Source organism: Hirundo rustica, chromosome 2 (genome assembly GCF_015227805.2).
Source record: "Hirundo rustica isolate bHirRus1 chromosome 2, bHirRus1.pri.v3, whole genome shotgun sequence".
NCBI classification, from domain to species: domain Eukaryota; kingdom Metazoa; phylum Chordata; class Aves; order Passeriformes; family Hirundinidae; genus Hirundo; species Hirundo rustica.
In genome coordinates, this window is record NC_053451.1 from 1,257,210 (window position 1) to 1,278,393 (window position 21,184).

The 21,184-nt window shown below is 59.0% G+C and overlaps 1 protein-coding gene across 1 annotated transcript in view; it reads right to left on the reverse strand.

The window, feature by feature from the left end:
- Window positions 1–20,968, reverse strand: part of ARHGEF17 (Rho guanine nucleotide exchange factor 17) — a 29,107-nt gene extending 8,139 nt beyond the window's left edge. The window contains exons 1-3 of the mRNA XM_040056610.1: window positions 18,068–20,968; window positions 1,913–1,990; window positions 139–321 (exon numbers count right to left, since the gene is read on the reverse strand). Of these exons, the coding sequence (XP_039912544.1) occupies window positions 139–321; window positions 1,913–1,990; window positions 18,068–20,968 (3,162 nt within the window). The remainder of the gene's footprint in view (window positions 1–138; window positions 322–1,912; window positions 1,991–18,067) is intronic.
- Between the last annotated feature and the right edge of the window lie 216 nt (window positions 20,969–21,184).

Here is a 21,184-nt window from a genome sequence, read left to right on the forward strand (position 1 = left end):
CCTGCTCTCCATCCCAGGCCTGCTTGGCCGATCCTTTCACCACTCCCCTGCCTCCTGCTCCAAAACCTCTGCTCTGGGGCCGTGCCCAGGAGCGGGCACACCCGCATTCCTGGGGGGAATCGCCCCGCCAGGACCTACCGACTGCACCAGGAGGTCGCCCACTTTCTGCTTCTCGTGCCAGTTCTGCACGCAGTCGTGGATCTGCTCCAGGAACTGCTCGTGGTGCTCCAGCAGCTCGGGGATCTGGTCGAAGATCTCGTCCACCAGCGAAGGGTCACACAGCACGGAGTTCTCCGGCTGCTTCAGCGGCTTCATGTATCCCTGAGGGCAAGCAGAGGCACCTGGATCCATGGAGGATTCCTCTCCCTCCCTGGCCAGTTTGGATTTCTCGGCCCATGTAAATAGGGGGTTGGATGGCATCCTGCAGTAGGGGGTTCCTCCAGGGGATGTCGGGCTGTGGGACACGCCAACAGGACCAGACAGGTTTTGCAAGCCAGCCTCCCTGGGTCCCATCCCACTCAGTGAATCCCCCACAGCCATGTGGGGAGGAGGACAGGTCTGCACAAGGAACCTCCAGAGCACAGGATCCTCTGTCCCAGGGCCTCAAGAGCCACCTTTGTTGTCATGAGCCCTCATCGCCTCCATCTGCCTGACCCAGCTTGGAAATCACAGCAACACAACCCCGGGATCCGGATGCTGCGGTGTTCCTGGTGGGATTTAGAGTGTTTGGAACCAGGAGGGGCTGGACCAGCAGGATGCATCCACTGGATCACACCCTGGACCACAACACAATGGCCAAGGAGCCCTGCTGTGAAAGCCCTGCCCTCCCTCCAGAGCTGCAGAGCGGAGCAGTGCCCCTGGAATGGGAAAGATGAATTTGCAGGGGATGCAGCAGGATGTGGAAGGTCCTCTCAAGCCCCTTGCCACCCCCTCAGTCTGACCAGTACAGGGTGCTGGTGGCTTTCAGGACGTGCGGAGGACCACACAGTTGAGCAGTGAGGACAGGATCCATCTCCGGTGGCTTCAGACATCTCTGACCATGCTGGTCAAGGAGGAGTGATTCCTCAGGGATCAGGTTCCTCAAGCTGATGCCAGCTATCTCCTGGAGACCCAAGTTAGAAGGACCAAATCCCTCCTGAGGCTCCTAACCCCCTTCACCTGCCCTAATGTGTCCACCACGGGGGCATCCTTGTGGGGGATTTATGGGAAGAGCCCACAACAGTGCTGGGATGGAGAGCCCCATGCTCTTGTGGGCTGTCACAGAGGTCCCACAGGCACTGCTTTTGCAGAGCTCAGAGTTTTTGGTGTCTCCCCCCAGCAGGGATGCAGTTGGACAACCCACACCTCGGCCAGGTGATGTCTCCAGGGCGTTGACCATCATCAACCTGCTGAAACACCTTCATTAACATCTGAAACGTGGGGTGGACCCTCGGGCCAGGCTGCTCTAGGGGGTTGGAACCAGCTCAGCAAAAAAAGCCTGAGAAAAACCTTTGGCTCGGGTCTGCAGGTGATGATCTGAGCAGGAAAAGGGAGCACGAGGGAACAGGGGATTTCAGGGGTCCCCTGTCATGGCAGGGCCATCAGGAGATGGGGTGCAACACGAGGAAGAGCTTTTGAAAGGCAAGCACGGCGAAGAGCCTCGGGGACAGGATACCTGACAGGTGACAACACCCTGGGAATGTCACAGGCTCGCTGTGGGGACGGAGGTAACTCCCACACCCCGCTCTTGGCACTGCTGTCACAGTGCTCCCACTTCTGCTCCTGCTGTCCCCAGCATCCCCCCTGCCCCCGACCCACCCCGGAGCCACGCAGGTCCTGGCACAGCACCCGCAGCCGGGGCTCCGGCTCGGGGTGACCACGGCCACCCCGCGCCGTGGCTTCTGGGTGTCACACCGCGGCCGTGCCACCTTACCTGCATCAAGGTGCGCAGGGACTCCACGTAGGACTGCTCGGTGTCCAGCAGTGTCATGATGACGTGTTTCCTCATGTCCTGCCCGGGGGGAAAAGACACGCAAGAGCGTTTTGGGGTGACCGGGGGCGGGGGAGCTGCGTGCCGGGGGTCGGGGCCGGCACCGGGGCTGGCTGGGGAGGCTGAACACCGGAGCAGCCCGGCTGGCGTCCAGCTCCCCTGCGCTGCCTCTCCACCCCGATGGAGGAATCCGGGAGGATTAGGAAGTACATGACACCGAGCGCACAGACGCCTGGTTTCCTCCGCGGCCGCGTCAGGAGCCCGCCCTGGAGCTCACAGCCCTACATGGGTCGGTGCCGGAGCCCTCTGGCTCTCCGGCGGCTCCGCTCCGAGCGGACCCGTAGGAATTCACCTCCCGCCCAGCACCCCGGGCACCCTGGGGCTGGGCTGTGGCCCCGCGGCGGGCGGATTCACGGGGCACGGGGAGGTGGCGGTGCGGGATGGGCCGCCGGCCTTGGGTGCAGATGGGCCGGGGTCTTCTTGGCTCTGGGACCCCTCTTGTGTGCACTCCCTGCAGCTCGGCCCGGGGGACCAACGCTCCAGAGTCCAGGGCAGGAGACAGCCCAGAAGTTTTGGGTGTGAGGTGTTCCAAAGGCTCCGAGTGCAGAGACACCCCAGGAGTCCTGGGTTTGAAATGCTTCAAGGGCACCGGGTGTGAGACACCCCAAGAGATTTCGGTGAGAGACACCCCAAGGGCCCTGGGCCCCAAAAGTTTTGGATGCAGAAATGCTCTGGAGGTGCAGTGATACCCCAGGAGTTTTGTGTTTGGACACACTCCAGAGATTCTGGGCGCAGAGACACCCAAAGGTTTTGCCGGTGAAGGTGCCCCAGGGACAGAGACATCCCAAAAGCTTTTGGTGCAAACACTCCAAGTGCCCTGGGTGCACAGATACCCCAAAAGTTTTGCACGTGTAGAATCTCCAGAGCCCCTGGATGTGAGACATCCCAAGTGTCCTCAGTCTTGTGGGATGAGCCCCTGTCCCCTGGACATGTGGGGCTGTGTCCTCCCCAGCAGGGACACAATGAACTGCGAAGCTGCTCTGCTGCCACAGGAGGAAGTTTGACCATCCTCACCATGGGGAGAGGCCACTATGCCCCTCATGGTCCCCAGAGAGGGATCCTGGCCAGATCCTGCTGAGTGCTCTAGGATAGAGCTGTGCCTCAGCTTCCCTGCTCCCCACTAGGCTGCCCCCACCAAGCATGGAGGAAACTCTTGCCTAGAGCCAAATATTGGTGACGGGTCTGAATCTCCTCAGGAATCAGGAGACCACGGTGACAGTGGAGTCCTCGGGGACACCAGCTGAGCCCTTCCCACTTGGTTAGAAGGCTTACAGACACTCTCACTGACGGATTAATTTGCTGTAATTATGGACGGACGGGCACTCACTGGAGGATGGGGCTCAGGGGAATCTGATGCCCCAAAGTGCCTCAGTTTCCCCAGCCCTTATCCAGCCTGTTTTTTCCTGGAGCCGTCCCAGCCAGGACCGAAGCAAAGGGTCAGACCCAGGAGCTGAGCAGGCTCAGCACCGCACGCTGCACTAGCCGCTGGGGATTTGCAGCAGTGGGGAGATGCGGGATGAGGCCCAACGGTTGGCAAGGGGATTTTTTTCCACTGTCACAGCACCAGTACCACCCCGGCATGGGCAAATACCCACCGGGATGAGCAGGAGCTGGGGGTAAGGCACGGTCCCAGCAAGGCAGAGGCAGGCTGTGCCCCACTGCGTTCCTTATCCCAGCAAAGCCTCTGAGCTGGGGGGCCGATGATGCCTCAGGCTCCATCTGCTCTCCCTGGGGACGCCCCCGCCTCACCCCGGCCTCCCGCTGCCTCCCCCGAGACGCTCGGCACCCTCGGGATCGGCCCCTGCCGCCACGGGAATGGGGGTATTTCCCACCAGCGACGCCTCCGTGGTGTAAACCAGCACCGGGGGGAGGGGGCAGCGATGGCTCCTGCCCCCTCATCTCACCCTCTCCGGGCCGGAGCATCCCCCCCGCCCGCAAGCCAGAGCCTCCCGGGGCTGCGGAGCCGAGGATGAGGATGGAGGCACCGTTGCCACGGCAATCGCGGTGCGGACCCCGCAGGTGCCGGGCTCCGCACACGTGTCCAAACATGACGCATCCCCGCCTCGCCCCCGCATCCCCCCCGCCCGCTGCCCGGGACCCCTCTGGCCATCACCTCGGTCCCACCGCGGCCCTTGTCCGGCAGCTCCTCGGCCGCCCCGCTGAGCCCGGAGGTGGCGAAGGCCGCGTCGATGCCGTCCCCGATGTCTCGCATGTCCTCCAGCGCGATGGTGAACTGCGCCAGAGTCCTCACCATCTGCAGCATGCGGGTCCCGGGGGTCGGTCCGTCCCACGCGGCCCAAGGAATCGCGCAGAAATCCCCTCTCTATCCCTCCGCCTCTATCCCCAGGTGTCCGCCCGAGCCGGAACGCTGCGCCGGGATGCGGCGGGGAGGGGAATAAAAGCGAGGCGCTATTTATATCGCCGGGCTTCGGCGGGGATGTGGAACTACGGGGATGGAGAAGAAGCCCTCCCGCAGAGCGGCTGTGCGGGGTGCGAGGCTGCGCCTGCGTCCGCGGCCACGCCGGGGTCCCCGGCCACCGGAGCTGCCCAGGAGCAGCGACGGGAGCGCCGCAGGCAGAGCCGTGCCCACACAGACACGCGCGGACGCGGGCAGGGCCGGATCCCGCCGGGGGATGCCGCTGGAAAGGCTTTGCCCGGGGAGGATGCTGGGGGTGGGGTGGGGGGGAGCTGATGCTTTCTCGAGGACTGTGATTTTTTTTTTTTTTGGGGGGTGGGGGGGACACACGCACGGATGATGCTGGTGTGCTCAGCATCCTTAGGGACTCCATCCCTGTGAACATCCCCCTCCCTGACCAGGCAGACAGGGAAACTGAGGCACGCCCCCTGCCCCCCACGGCATCACCACCTCAGCACCTACATCCCTGCTGGCCGGGTGATGCATCCTGCCCAGATCTGTTTGTATCTCCCCTCCTGCTTCGCTAATTAAATCTAATTAGCCGCTCACCCCGTTTCCACAGCAACGGCGTGCAGCAGGGCTGCATCCTCCCGTTGCAGCCAGTAAATTTCCTCTTGGAAACGAGGATGATGAGCATCCCATCCCGGGAAGGGTGCGCGGCACAGAACGGACCACTCGGGGCACGGAATGAGAGCTGCAGCAGCTGTCAGGGCACCCAGGGATCAGGGAAGAGGGACAGCTAATTGCAGCCAGGTAACCAGGCTGCTCTCAAGGCAGCAGCCCCTGCTCCTGCAAGTGCAGCGCCCTGGTCATCCCAGCTGTTGGAATGCTGGGTTTATTTGGTTTGCAATCCCACATCTGTTCGGGTTGCCGTCCTGAGCTCTTTTGGGATCCAGTCCCAGACCCATTTCTGCTGTAATCTCAGATTCCTTTAGGCTGCCATCCTAGAAGCAGTTTTGTTGCAAGCTTGGATCCGTCTGCATTGCAATCCCAGAGCCATCTGGATTGGAATCCTGGGCTGTTCTGAGCTCCAATCCCAGATTAATTTTGGTGGTAACCCCAGACACATTTGGGCTGCAATCCCAAACCCATCTCAACTGCAGTCCTGGGCATATCTGCATTGCAATCTGGGATCCATCAGGGATAAAATCCCAGGCTCTGCTAGAATCCTATTGCAAACATGCTTCTCTTGCAATCCCTGTTTTATTTGGGTTCCAGACTAATTTCTGTTGCAATTCCAGATCCATTTGGGTTCCAATCTCAGAACAAAACAGGTTGCTAGTCTAGGTCCACCTAGACCCTTCTGTTTGCAATTCTGGGTGCTTTGGGGTTGTAATCCCAAACCCACCTGGACTGCAAATCCAGGCCCAACTGGGCTGCAGCACTCTGGGGTGCAATCCCAGACCCACTTATCTGCCATCCTGGGCCCCATCTGTGGTGGAATCCAATCTGGGCCCACTTGGGTTCCAATCCCAGACCCATCTAGCTGCAGTCCCAAACCCATTCCTTTGCGATTCCGGGACCATTTGGGTTGCAATCACAGACCCACCAAGGATTCAAACCCAGGTCCAGCTGCAATGCAATCCCAATCCCATTCCTCTTGCAATTCCATTCCCACTCCTCTGGCAATCCCGATCCCTTTCCTCTTGCAATCCCATTCCCACTCCTCTGGCAATCCCGATCCCATTCTTCTGGCAGTCCCAGCCCACTCCTGCCGCAGTCCCTGTCCCGGCGGCTCCTCCCGCAGCAACGCCCCCGAGCCCTGCCCCGGGACCGCCCGTCCTTCCATCGCAGAAGAGCCTTCCTTCCCCACTCCCTGGACGCCACTCTTGGATCAATCCCTTCATCCAAGCCATCGGGAGCACTGCAAGGAGACTCCCCGGTGTCGGCTGGAGGGGCTGCGCTTTCCTCCCATGGGTTCGGAACCCTCGCCCAAAGCCACCCAATCCCTGGGGATGTGACACGGGAGGGAGGGAGGGAGGATGGCTGGAGAAGGGTTAAACCCGCCTTGGCTGGCGCAGGAAAGGAGCCAGGCCGGATCCCGCTGTGCTTTCGGGGGTCACCTCTCCATCACCCAGGGAAGCAAACTGCGGAGCCAGCCCAGCCGGACCCCCCTGCAAGCGGCCAGCAGCCCACAGGAAATTCCTGGGAGTGTTTGGCCACTCCAACAGCGCTGCCTATTTTTAGGGCTGTCTAAAATATGAGCCGGTTATTTTTAGCAGCGCGGCTCTTTGTAAACACCTTTAGATTTCCTTTCGGACCAGCCCCTGTTGTTTTTTGTTTTTTTTTTTCCCCGACTTGGGTGTTTCCTGCCCCAAAACCCCAAACCCTCCTGGGAGACGTGTGCCAGTTCCTTGGGATGGAGCCAAGGGACTCATCCCTCATCCCAAGGCTTGTGCCAGCGTGGCAAAATGCTCCCAAAAACCCAGAGATGGAGAGGATCCGGCACCGGGGGTTTGGGGGTGATTCAGCAGCACCCCAAACTTGGAATGAGGGGCCAAGGAAAGGTCTTTTCCCTCAGCTTTCCTGCTGCCATTGGAAATACAACCCTGAAGAAGGATGGGAATCTCCCATCTTGATTTACTGTGTTTTTTAATCAGGCTCAGAGTGCAACCACATCATTTTGCTTTTCCCTGCACAGGAGGAGTTTGAGCATCCCCAGGGATTTTAAAACATCCTAAGATATTTGGGAAAGGCCATGGTATATTGTGTCCTGCCTCCACCCCCGCAAACAAAGAGGCATCGATGGAGGAAAGTCCTAAAACATCCATTTTCTAAACAAACAGAGGCCAAAGGGAGAGCAGGAATGTACATTCCACGAGGAATCACAGCCATCACACAAATTCTGGCCCTTGAGCCTGGGCTGAGGCCGTGCACACACCAGTGCATAGAATGATGATGTTTTCAGCCACGCTGAGGGCTCCCCCCCCACACTCCCAAATCCCGGGAATTTGGCCGGTGTGGGAGGGTGCTCCTCGTGCTGTCACCACCTGTCTGAGATGCTGAAATCACATCCCATGGGAAGGAGGATCTCTGTGTCCCCAGAGACCCAAAATTCCCACAGCCACAGCACTCAGTGTTCCTCCCTTCATTGGTGCAATGAGCTGTGCCAGCACTCAGCCTTATCCCGAGTGAGCTGCAGCAGGGATTTTGCCCCCGAGACCCTGTTCTGGGGAGAAAATATCCAGATTCAGGGGAAAATGGAGTGTTTTAGACCACTTTGAGGGTGGGATTCGCTGCTCAGGGCCTTACAGCAGCTGCTGAAGGAGGAGCTAACCCTGCCTCAAACAAAATTATTCCCACCCCTCCAAAACACGCCCAGATTTTAAGGGTAAATAAATACAAGCTGGTTTTCCCTCATGACAGCTCATTCCTGCTGCCAGCTCCTGATGGGAAATTCCCTAGGGTGTCACAGTAGGATTGTGCTGGGAGCTACCTAAATCTTGGCACCTCCTTGAAACCACCATTCCCAGTCTGAAAGAATCTGGAATTTCTGCACCTTTTCTTTCACTGGATGCTTGTTCCCAGAGCAGATCCCACTAGAGGGAGCTGGGACATAGTGGGAACCACTGGTGCATGGGGACAGTGCGTGGTGAATTCCCAAGCTGAACAATTTTAACACATCCTCAGCTCTTATTTCTACCAAAACCCTGGAAAGAAAAGGCTTGGAAATAAACTGGACCTGCTTCCATCCATCCCAACGCAACGAGCTCTGAAACAAACATTATCATCCTGGCGCGTAAAACTTCCTCCTGCAGCCAGAAAAGCCCCTGGCTGGCACCGTCTCCCAAAACAGGAGGATGCTATTCCATCCAATCCTGTATTTCCTCCAGCACTCAGCCTCTGGCAGGAGACCACTTGGGGGAAAAAAAAAAAAAATTACCTTCAGTCCTCTTGGGAAGCATTAAAGCAGGAGGTTTGATTGGGATTTGTAGGGTTTTTGAACCTCAGCAGCCTTTCCCTTGGGATCAGTGACGCTCTGCCCTACGTCCCACACGTGCCATGAAGTCGGGGGATGGCAGCCACCAAGGAGAGGATCAGCCACTGCCATTCACCTCCATTCCATGGTGCCAGTCACCTTTTTGGGGCACATCCCTGGGCGTCAGTCACTGCCACCCCTGAGCACAAGTCACCTCTTTCTCCAGGGGTCACCTCATCCCTGGCTTCCAACCTCTCCCTCCCTGCTACCAGCCTCTCATCCCTGAATAACAGTCAGCCCATCCCTGGGACCACCAGCTCCTGGGGAAGCCACTCCCATGGGAACAGGAGGACCTGTGGCACAGAAGAGGGGACATGCCCGAGCCTGCCCGGAATCACATCCGGGGCTGCGTTCCCTCCCTGCGCAGCCTCTCCCCGCTCTCCCACGGGTAAGGAAAGTCCGAGCTGCTCTCCAAAGAGCAACTTCTTGAAAGGAAATAAGAGCATAAATCAGCAGCTCTGATTCAGCCCCGCTTCAGTTACTAATAATATTCCCGTGTTTATTCGCAGGCCCGGGGCTGGAGATGTTTGCTTTTCCCTCGGCCCTGGTTTTTCCCAGGCTCCCGGCTCACAGAGGAGCATTGATTTGGTTGGGGATGCTCCCATGGAGAAACCCGGCAGCACCACCGCCTCCGGGATGGGGAGGAAGAGGAGGAGGAGGAGGAGGAGGAGCAGGGCAGCTTCAGCCCCAGTGCACGGGAATTCAGTTGTTTTCCCGTCTTGGACTTCTCGGCTGCGGTGATTCATCCCGGGAGGACACGGCCTGGCTGCAACTCTGCTTTTAAAGTGTGAGAAAAAAAAAAAAGGGAATAAAAAATAAAGGAGTTGGGGCAGTTTTTCCAAGGCAGGGTGGGAGGATGCTGAGCGTCCCTGTGCTGTCCAAGAGGAGCAGCAGTGCTGGTGGGATGGGGAATGGGGAGCTGTAGGAGACTCATCTCCCAAAGCAACAGAAATTCCTCCTCCAAATGCACAGTGGGGCTTTTCCTGTGGGATTTTCACTAGAAATAGGGGTTTCCACCAAAGGCACTGGGGTGAGGGCTTCTCCCCCCTGCCAAAATTCGAAGCTCAGGGTCGTGCTGACCCTACTTCCTCCTACATCCTCCCTGCACTGCTGGCAGCATCCCATGGATGCCCCTCTCCCTGCCCCCCTTCCCATGGGATCGGAGATGCTCACCCCAATTTAACCTTCCCCAGCTACCATCCATCCCCTGGCACGTCTGCAGAGCCCTTACAACACCAGTGGTCCAGGGCAGAGCTGGGGGCTTGTGGCCCCCCGTTTGCGGCCAGCCTTTGCCGAGTCCTGGAGCAACTTTCACCAAATATGGAAGGTTTTTTTTGCCTCCGGTTTTCGGCACGCAGGCCACGGCCCAAGAGCGCAGCTTTCCAGATGCTGAGGTCAGCCCGGCTCTTCTTCCCTCCCCCTGCTCCTTCCCTGCTGCCTCCCAGTGGGCTTGGCCCCGCACCCACCGGGACAGGAGTAATTCCGCCCCCTCAACTCGCTGGAATCCCTGGATCCCCCACCGGCATCCTCTGCTGCTGGCACAAGCCTGCCCCCGCATCCCACGCCACCCCAAAAGCAATGGTTATTGGGATTTTGGGGGATGAGGGAGCCGGAGAGAAGGGCAATGGATGCTGGCACTCCCTGGCATCACTGCTGGATGCCAGCCTGGCACAGGTAGGTGGGAGGTGCCCTGGCTGCCTGGTGGAATGGGGCCAGAAGTCTCGGGATAGCCAGGAGGGAGCCAGCCTGGCACGCAGGGAGCGATGGGCACCAGAAGGTGCTTGGTACCCAGGAGCTGATGGGGATCCAGGTCTCCACGTGGAGCCAGAATTCCAAGCACGCCTGAAGCCAAGGTATCCAGGAGTCAAAGATGATGGGTGCTCAGAAGATGGTGGCTGCTCAGGAGCCACCCTGCAGTCCATGGGCCCCAGAAGCCAACGGAGACTCCCTGGGTACCCAGGAACTGATGGGTGCCCACCATCCAAAAAGGACTCTGGGCACCCATGAACCCAACAGCACAAAGGAGCTGAAGGACAGCCAGGAGCCACCAGACACTCAGAGGCTTATGGGCACCCAGGAACTGATGGATGGCCAGGATCCAACAGGTAATCAGCAGTCCACAGACACCCAGAAGCCAGAGGGCACCCAGAGGGGATGGGGATGCAGGAGCCGATGGATTCCCACAACCAAACAGGTATCAGGAGTCCATGGACACTCACAAATCCCGAAGTAATCACCTGCCCCCATGAGGTGATGGCCCCCCCGGTGCCAACCAGTACCAGGAGTCCATGGGCACCCAGAAATATCATCTGGCAGCTGGCAGATAGCCAGGAGCTGGCAGATGGATTCTTGGGATCAAACAGGCGCCAGAAATCTGTGGGTATCCACAAATCCACAAGCACACAGAAGCTGATGGACACCCAGGAGCTGACGGAGGAGACATGAACACCCCGTTCCATGCGCCTGCCAGGGCTTCTCCTGTCTCTCCTGCCTGGATCCATGTCCTGGAAGCAGCTGAGGTACCACCACCAGTCTCCACCCAGCTGTGCCCCACAGACTCCGTGGGTCCCCTCAGCCGGCTGCAAGGGGGACAGCAGGGATCTGGGGAGGGAGGGGGAACCACAGACCTCGCCAGGAACGCCCACAGCCCACGTCACATCGCAGTCAGGGCGAGAGGTGACAGCTTCCCTGCCCTGTCACTGTCATGGCAGCACCCCGGGGTGGGGGGAAGGGGGTGGAACGGGGGGGTCCAGCATCCACTGACCTGCGCCAGGTTCGGACGATCGAGGGACGAGTTCCCTCTCCGCTCACCGAGGCTCTGAGCCATCTACATCCCATCTCACCGGGCTTTTGGGCAACCCCAAAACAATCGAAAGGACCAAACCCGATCCCCTACCGCTAGCGATGGTGTTTCTGCCGAGGGGTCAGGATGAAACTCTTCCAAAAAAAAAAAGAGCAAGAAGAAGGATGCCAAATCAGGGCAGGCCGACGAGTCTGCTGCTACTCCAGCTAAAAAAAGCAGGAAACCATATCCCAGGCTCGGAGATGCCAATCTTCCCATGCAAACAACTCCCTTTTTGTTTTTTTTGGAGAGTATCGGAGGGCTCGGGAACAGGCAGTCGCAAATAGCAACTCCACGGCACCACCAAGGAAACGTCCTCCAGCCCCAAGGACCATGAGGGGATGCCGCTGACCCCACAGCAGGATGGTGGCTTCTCCAGGGGGAACCTGGTGGTGGCCGTCCCCTCACTGGGATGGTGACTCCTCCAGAGGAAACCTGGTGGTGGGAACTACCACAGGTGTCCTTTCCCCAGCACATCCATGCAGGGATGTCCTGGTGGGGCTGATGTCCTGGATGTCGCTGGTGGGGTGGAAGGTGGTGGTGGCTATCTCCAGGTTCACAAAAAGGGACCCGCCTGGGGTTTGTGGGACAACGCAGGACACGGGGGGGACACAAGCCCAACATCTGCTTCCACCAATCCTTCCACCAGTTGGATTAAAGGGATTCTGCTCAAAAGACCCTACACAAGGTACAGGCGAGCACCAGGCCTGGGGAGAGCCCCCAGCTGCACCCAGGAATGGTGGTCATGAAGGCAGGAGCTGGGCAGACTGGGAGCAGCCTCCTGCTCCCCGGAAGCTGAGCGGCTCCAACGGGAATTTGCACAAAGAGTGGGTTACTGGAATACTTTTACCCAGATGCTGATTTTCGCTCTCCCTGCCATTGGCCGGGCTGCAGTTCCCAAAGAACCAAAAGCAAACACACTATTTTTAGAGAAGAGTTCATTTACTGGAGCCATTCCCTTTGAAATTCCTCACTCATCCTCTCCATGGAAACCAAGGGAGTCCAGAGAAACAGCCCCACCGGGACCAACCATCAGAGCTTTAAAAAGAGCCACACTAAGGGAGAGGGGGTGGAAGTGGCTGATTTTTCCTCACTGGACACAACCTGGCCTGGAAGCACCATGCTGGAAATGGCAACACTTTAGTTTTAGCGGGCTCTGCCTGTGCAAGCCGGGCTTGATGCCCTCAGGAGGAGACATCCTGGAAGACGGACCACGTTCTCTTGGAAAATCATGCCTGGATAGCATGTGGGGACAGTTGTGTTGGATGGGTGGTGGGAATGGGTGGAGGGGGATGGCTGGATGGGAACATGGACGTGGATGGATGGAGGCTGATGGAGATGGGAGGAGATGGATGAAGACAAAACAGATGGATGGATGGATGGATGGATGGATGGCAGGCAGTCTCCTTCCCTTGTTTTCTAGGGCATGCCCTGAGAGAAGAGGAAACTGCACTGGTCAAACCCCAGTGCTGCCTTACTGCGCCTTCCCTTCGTGTGAGGGCACCTCCTTCTCCATCCTGGATTTAGGAGAAGTTCCTGCTGCAGCTCTGAAGCTGTGGGATGCCCCATGGGACCTGCTGTGGCCAGGTCAGGGAGCTCAGCAAGAGGAGACCTCAGCACATCACCTCTCTGGACAGTCCCATCACTCATGGATCAATGCCCAGGGGAAATCTCCCTCTTCAGAAATATCCCCGGGAAAGGCTCCAAATCCGAGAATGAATCGGACCTGGAGAATCACGGAATGGCTTGGACCAGATGGCACCTTAAGTTCATCTTGTTCCAACTCCCTGCCATGGGCAAGGACACATCCAACTGGAACAGGCCCATCCAGTCTGGCGTTGAACGCTTCCAAGGATCCCACAACCCTTACAATGATGGATTAAGGCTGCAAGAACAAGCCCTGGGAAGCTTTGAGCTCCCATCCCAGCTGGGTTTGGCAGGACGTTACCTGGAGGTTACGTCTCAGAGAGGCTGACCTGCTGCTTCCCTGGCAAGAGCAGATGGAAGAACAAGGCCACCTCCTCCCAGAAGCTTTGGAGGCATGTGATTTTCCATGGAAAAGCCCAGGCATCTGTGTACAGATGCAGGCAGGGTGCAGGCAGGCTGCCCAGTGCATCTCTGAGAATATATCCCAGCACCAGGGCCCTCTCCGTGCCCCCACATGCGTAACCCGACGCTCCAGGACTCCCTGTGCAGGGATGCACATCCACACAAATTCCAGGGATTTCCCTGGATGCACAAACTCCAGAAGCAGCCTCTCCCTGTGCACCCCTCCAGGGAGCTCCTGGTGCATCCCAGCTGCAGGACTGTGGGTCTCTCCCGGCTGGAGAAGCCGAGCTCCTGCCGAGCCCGTTCCAGCCTCCCTCGCTGGCAGTCCCTGGATCCTGCCAAGAGCCTGACCTTTGGATCAGGCAGCCACAGGCCAAGGCCAGCCCCCGGGACCAGCTCAGCCCAGTGCTAACCCTGTCGCTCCGAGGCTGGATCCTGCCCCGCGCCACCATCCTGGGCCTCAAAGGATGCACATCCCACGTGGATCACCCCCTCTGGTGGAGCTCGCTGCCTAATTAATTAGAGGCTTTTAATTAAAGGGGGGGGGTTGGGGCAAGCGACAAAGCAGCGCTGTTTAAAGCTCTGGCAGTGAGGAAGGGAAGGGGCAGAAATGGGCAGAGTTAAGGGGATTTTGGCACCAGGGGAAGGAAGAGAAAAAAATGGGCGGAGATTAGGGGATTTGGGCACTGGGGAAGAGTAAAAATTGGGCAGAGTTTAGGGGACTTGGTCAGCAGGGGAAGAAAAGAGGTAAAAATGAGCAGAGTTAGGTGAACTTTGGCACCATAGAAGGAAAGAGAAAAAAATGGGCAAAGATAAGGGATTGTGGCACAGGGGAAGGAAAGAATAAAAAATGGGCAAAGATAAGGGATTTTGGCAGTGGGGAGAGAAAGAGACAAAAATGGGCAGAGTTAAGGGGATTTGGGCTGGGCCATTCCCCTGGACGTGTTGCCTGGCCCCATGCCATTGATCCTAGGGTCAATCCATGCCACCTGATTCCAGTCAACTTCTCCATGTTCAGTCCCACATCCCACCTCTCTGAAGGGCTGCCTGTGTGCTTCAGTTTCCCCCCACTGCAGCATTTCACTGAGCACAGCAGATTCAGGGACACAAACTCCGGGCAAACCATCGGAGCAGGGAGAGAAGAACCAAGATTTTCCCATTCCTGCCTCTCCCCTGCAGCTGCTTCAATTCCAGATTTCCAGAAACACCAAAAAAAAATGAGACAGCTCTCAGCCACAGCCCCAGACCTGGTTCCTATGGGGATTTACAGAAATGTAGCACAGGGAAACTAAGTCCAGAGATGACAAACTTTAGGAATACATGGCCGGCACACGAATCCGGCCTTTGAGCTCTCCCCACAGCCAGGAGAGCTCCTGGAGGATCAGGGATGAGCTGGGAGGGAGGATGCTGGGGAGGAAAGGGGGTGGTTTACGCAAGCGTCCCTGGGAACGTGACCCCGACGTTTCCCTCTGGGTTCCCTCTCCATCCCTGATGGCTTTTCCGGGGTGCGGCCGCCCCGCTCTGGGACCAGCAGGTGGGGAAGGCAGCGGCCGGGGCGCCGGGGGCCGCATTCCCACGACTCCCGTGCTCCCCAGAGGTGCTATATTTAAATCAATATTTTCCTGTTTAATCCAAGCGCTGCTAAGTCAACAAACACAGCATGACAGAGAACATACCTAATTTTCCATCCCCAGACAGATTCAGCCGTGGGGGGAAGAAAGGTCCAAGGGGTTGCCAGTCTGGCATCCCGCTCAGACTTTCACTGAGCAGCAAATGGACCCCAAATCCAACCCAAATGCAATCTAAATGTGTCCTGGCTTGCTGCTAGGCTGTGTGGGGCTGCACATGGATGTACACACATTCCAGCAGCTTTTGGGATGCTGGAAGCAGGAAAAAGTTGTTATCTTGAGTTTTGGGGTTTCCTTCTCCCACGGGATCTGCCAGAGTGGGATGGGCTGCTAACGACCCCCAAGGAATTAAAATGCTGGTGCCCATCATCAGGTACAGGGTGAAGGAGTTCTACTGCACCCCGGATGAACTGGATGGCTCCAGCCCCACAGAGAATTGCTGGAAAGCACCCAGGACAAACAGTGCTGCCCCCAAGGGAGAACAGCACGTTAACTCTCTGGGCGGGATGTGCCAGATGCACCTCTGCCAAAGCCACCACCAAACCATGGGAGCTGGAAAAATACCCTGGGGGAATGATGCTGCAGGGATACTCAACCCCAAGAGAATATATCTTTAGGGTGAAAGATTTTGGGAGAGAATATTTTAAGGGAGAGGTGCCAGACCCCATTATTAATCCCTTCCCAGCGTAGTCTGCTGGAGATGGACACCATCTCACCATCACCACCATGACATGGGATGGATGCTCCCATCCCCCAAAATTCCCAGAAGCATGTGACCATTTCCCCATACAGATGCACAGCCTCACAACGCTGGCCCTTTCCATTGAGTTAGGCAGGGGGGAAATAATCTAAAAGTAAAAGGTAAAGCTTATTTCTTCTCTGCTGGTCAGGGAGCACGTAAATCCCTGTTCCCAGCCAGCCATCCCAGTGCCAAGATATATCCGGTCCTCGGTGCTCTCACGTAGAATTAAAGCAACTCCCCTGCAGGGCTCTGTCCCCCTCCGCCCCCCCAGGCAAAGTTGGTGCCATCTGAAATAAAACATCCCAGCTCCACTATCCAATAAATCAAAAGGAGAAATAAAAATCCTGGTTTCAGTTAGGATAAGGCTGGAGCACAAAGAAATCCCAAGGCAGGGGAGAGATTTGAAGATACAGCTGTGGTGTTGCCCTTAAAAGGGAAAATTCGCACCCTCTTCCTCGAGGCCGGAGGGTTCAGGCAAGGTGAGGAACAGCATCCTCAGGGTCTGCTTCCACAGGGTGGCCCATCCACCTGAGGACGTGCTCGGCCAAACAGGGCTCCCAGCTGCTAAAAATCCACCCCAAATCACCCCAAAGTTGGGATCAGACCAGGGCTGGGGGTGGGTCAGGGAGTGGGGTCAGCAGAGTGTCCCTGATATTGGGGCCATCAGGTGCCGGCCCCAGGACACCACAGGGAGGTGCCTGAGTAAGAAATATCTCCTATAAATTATTAAGATCAACCATATATTATATAAACTAAACACATTAATTATTTAGAAATGCCACTGGGTGCACAGCCTCATCTTGGGGACCTGCCAATGTTCCCAAGGTGGCACCAGCCAAAGCTCCAGGAGGTTCCTCATTAACCCATTTTAATTATAACGCTCGATGTTTTCACAGCACTTTTCAGCCCATGATCAGGATGACAAAAAAACTGAACTTAAACTGGTCCATCAGGCAAAAAATGCTGCCAAATTCCCCCCAAATTCACCCAAAGCACCCCCACAATGGCCGAGAGTGGCCATCCCTGTTCTCAGCCGCCAACAGTTGTTGTCTGGCAGGGGGGATGGGAGAAGGAGCTGGATGGGGAGCAGAAATCCCCAGAGAATATTTTGAGGGGAATCTTGCTGCAGAGAGGACGGATTCCAAGAGAATAACCTGGGGGAATGATGCCAGACCCCAGGAGAACCTCCTGGGGACGATGACGCCGCAGGGCTGCTGCATCCCACGAGAATATCCTGTGAGGAAGATGCCAGATCCCAAGATCTGGGGGAAGATGCTGCGGGGATCTGGGTTTTGGGTGGATCCAAAGAAAAGCAGCCTTGCTCCGTGTGGCTCTGCCCTGGCCAGCAAGGGTTACACGGCTGGGCTCAGCCCCGGGGACTTCACGCTTGGCTGCCGGCGGCTGCTGGAAGGGAATGGTCCGGCCCATCCTCTTAAATCGGCACCGGAGCAGGGGAGAGAGCCCTGCCAGCATCATTCCTGCGAGCTCTCGGCAGATCCCCCGCTGGAACGGGTATTTCTGGGCTTCTCCCAGAGCTATTAAAAGCCCCGTGGGTGCTGGCACTGCTGTGCCGCAGCAGGAGGTGATGCTTCCAAGCCTTTCCCGGCACAGACAGCCGGACTGATGGGAACCCAAGTCCACGTTCAAACAACAGCCAAGGGGCAGGCAATGCCAAAAACCCATCCCAGGAAAGATCCCAAAGCCCGCAGCTGCGCCTCAGGGTGAGCAGAGCACCTTCACATCCCCCAGACTGCACCAATTCTTGCCCAGAGAGGATCAAACTTTCACCTATCCATCAAATATTGAGCGCATGCACAAAAATATTTTTCCCCCTTTTTCCCACCCACCGGCATGGCAATGCTCATGATTGCAAGTAGAGGGATGGTGGTTTTTTTGTGGGGGGGAAAATGCAAATTTGCTCAATGAGGGGTGTTAACATGAGGAAACCCAAGCAGAAGGATCATTTAAGCCTTCCCAGCCAAAGAAAAGGCAATTTTTGGTTCAGCATCTCAGGGATGGTCAGTTTATCAGTACCTTATATGGCATCACTGAGAGATGTTACACATGAACGTAAAACTTTATACACATATATATATTTATAAAACCCTCTTCCACCAAAACTTGGTGCTATTTAACCTGAAAACTGCTTTTTCCCATCCAAAAATGGCCTCTTTATCAGGGAGAGCCCTGCCCCAACAAACAACTCATCCCTGGGGACCACCGGAAGGGGCTGGGAGGGCTCTTGGCCATCCAGCAGCACCTCTGCAGATGGGAATTTGTCCAGCACAAGGGCCACGTGACAGATCCCCAAGGCCACTGGTGCTTTGGACGGGTGGTGTAGCCCACGAGACGAAGGTGCTTTTAGGATGGATGGGCACTTACCACCTGTGGCTTGGTCCTGGGGCCATGTTCTTCGGGCAGCCGTGAGCACCGGGGCAGCCGGGGCGGTGGGGCAGCGGGTGGCGAGCGGGGTCCATCCCCGGCACCGGGGGACGTGTCACCTGAGTTGAGGGCCAGCATGTACCGCTTGGTGACATCCTCCAGCGAAGGAGGCTGGAGGGTCGGGAAGGATTTTCCAGGTGAGCGGCCGGCAGCCGGCGCAGGGAGGGGGCCGTGGTGGCCGGAGGGGACGAGCGGCTCGGGGACGGTGATGGGGACGAAGGTGGCGGGCTCGCTGGTGTGCCGGACGTGCTTGGTGGCCGGGCGGCTCTTGGCGAGGACGGCGGGCGCCGGGGGCGGCTGGTTCTCCTGGTGAGCCGCGCGGTTGGAGCGCTTCTTGGAGCTGCGGCGGGCGATGCGAGGGGACAGCACGTCGGCCAGCTTGGGGTCAAAGCCGTAGCCGCGGCCGGTGCCCGGTGCTGCCGGCTGTGCCGAGAGGATGGGCTCGCTGCTGGAAGGGGGAATGCTGGGCTCCAGCTCGCTGATGGCCTCACCGGGACCCTCGAAGGCACCGGCCACCAGCTCGCCACGCCGGCTGGGGTCACTCAGCGACTTCTTCTTGATGGTCTTGCCATTGGCCTTGTCATCATCCAGCTTGGCCATGGCACCAGGCTGGCTGACGATGGTGCGGATGAGGCTGCTGTAGTCCCGGGGCCCATCGCTGCCCAGGGACAGGTCGCTGCCCGCGCTGCCCGCGCTGCCAGCGATGGCGGCGGGCTGGGGGATGCCCGCCTTGGCGCTCAGCGAGCCCAGCAGGTTGCTGTCGACGGAGAAATTCTTGGCCTCCTCCACCACCGAGCATCTCCGGTGAGGCATGGGGTCGCTGAGGGAGCGGTAGGGCTCGGCGCCACCCTCGCTGCCGCCCTCCATCCCATTGGCGCCCGCTGACGGGAACTTACGTCGGCGCCGCAGGCTGCCAGGGGTGCTGGGCGTCTCGGGTTTGCCAGCTGGAAGGTCTTCGGCCGCCGCTGCAGTCGGGTGAGCGGGCAGCGGTGTTTCGGAGTCGCCAGCTGCTGGAGCGGCACCAGGCAGCATCCAAGCGTCCACGGCTCCGCGCAGGTTTTGGAAGGGCATCCCCACGGGCTCCGGCTCCGTGACGATGCCCTCGTCCGTCACGCTCGACTCGTGACCCGACAGCTCCTCCACGGATTTACTGTGAGCGAGATTCTCTTCCGACTCCACGTCCTTCAAACACCGTGTGCTCTCCGCCTGTCCCCGAAGGGTCGCATCTGTCGTCCCCGTCGGTGCCACCACCTCCGCGCCCTCCACACCTCCACTGTCCTTCTGTTCGGCGGCAAAGCCGTAGTCCTGCTGGGAACCCATCCTGCTGATCTTCTCAAACACCTGCCTTGCCTCCTGGATGTACTGGTCCTGGATGACCACGGGGAGAGGATCCTCGTCCCCCCGCTGTCCCCCACCCGGAGCCACCCGGTCCTGGCTGTCCGTAGCGGCCAGAAGGAGCTCAGAGGAGCTCTGCTTCATGGAGCTCTGTAGGAAAAGCCGCCGCGTCCCGGATTTTTCGGAGCAGGTGAAGGACTTGGCGCGACGTAAAGTGGCCGTCAGGTCCTTGAGCGTCGGCCGCTCGCCTGGCGCCCAGCGGTTTTGGGGATGAGCGGCACCGCAGCTGCCCGGGGAGGGGCTGGCAAGGCCGGAGCATCCGTCGGAGCCCACGTCAAGGCCGATCCTCACCCCTTTCTTCTTCACCTTCAGCTCCGAGAGGTCCGATTTGAGGAAGCTGAGGAGAGTCAGGGTCTCGGTCGCAATGTCGGGGTTGGACAAGGACTTGCGGTGCTTGGCCCGCTCCCCTTCCAGCCCCGGCTGGTGCAGGCTCTCGCTCCCATAGTCCGGCTTTGCCTTGGCCACACTCTGGGGCAGCTTGGGGCGGATGCGGACCCCCGGCTGTCCCCACGCCAGGCCGTCGCTGGCCCCGAAACTGGGCGATCGATAGATACCGTAACCTGTCTGGAGAGTCCGTCCTTGGCCGGGCCAACAGGCTCCGAACTGCTCCTCTTCCTTCAGGGTCTCCGTGCTGGAATAACGACTGCTGCCGCGTGACCCGCCGGGGCTGCCGAAGGGCAGGATGCTCACCTTGGACACTCGGGCCACCACGGGCAGCGGGTGGCGGGGGACCACCCTAGCGCAGCCTTCGGCCTCGGCATCGCCGTCCGCCGTGCTCTCCTTCTTCTTCCGCGCGGCGCGGGGCCGGTGGGCAGCGCTCTGCCCTTCGCCTTCGCTGCCCGATGAGGCGCGGGGAGAGCGGGCCGCCGCGGCTTCATCGTCCCCGTTGGAGCGGGGCGATGGGGAGGAGGAGGGTGGTTGCGGTCGAGTCGAGTTATGCCAGGAATGCGGGCCGGGCTCCGGCGGAGCTCCGCGGGGAGAGCGGAGCGCCGGGTGCGGGACGCGGCTGCGGGGCGGAGGCGGCGGGGGAGCTCCGCGGGCGCTCCCGCTCCCCATCCCATTCCCGGTGGCCGCCGTCGGCTGCCGGCAGCTTTCCCCGAAGAGTTTCCGCATCGCCGGGACGCTGGGCCAGCGCGGCGGCTCCGCGTTTAACCCCGGGCCCGGCGGCGACGGCGGCGGCGGCGACGGCGGCGGTGGAGCCGGGGACGGCGGCTGAGCCCCGGCATGAACCGGGCCCGTCGGCTCCGGCTCGGTAAAACGAAGAGAAAGCTGCCGTACCGACGGGGCCAGGCTGCCAAAAGCCCGGCCCGGTTGTTGCTCCGCGATCGGCGCTGAAACTTTCCTACCCGGGAAGAAGAAGGAGGAGGAGGAGGAGGAAGGCGGGGAGGAGGCGGGCAGGAGGCACCGAGCCGCCGCTACCCCCCGGCCGCTGCCCCCCTCCGCCATTGTCGGTGCCCCCCCGCCGCCGCCGCCGCCTCCGCCCGCCCCCCGGCCCCGCCGCCGCCGCGCCCCGGCCCCGGCCCCGCCGCAGGCACCGCCCGGCCCCGCTCCTCCTCCGGGCTGCCGGCGGGCTGCATCCCTCCCGCTTTGTTTTCTCTCTCTCTCCCCCCCCGCCCCACCACCACCCCTTCTTCTTCTTTTTTTTTTTTTTTTTTGGCTTTT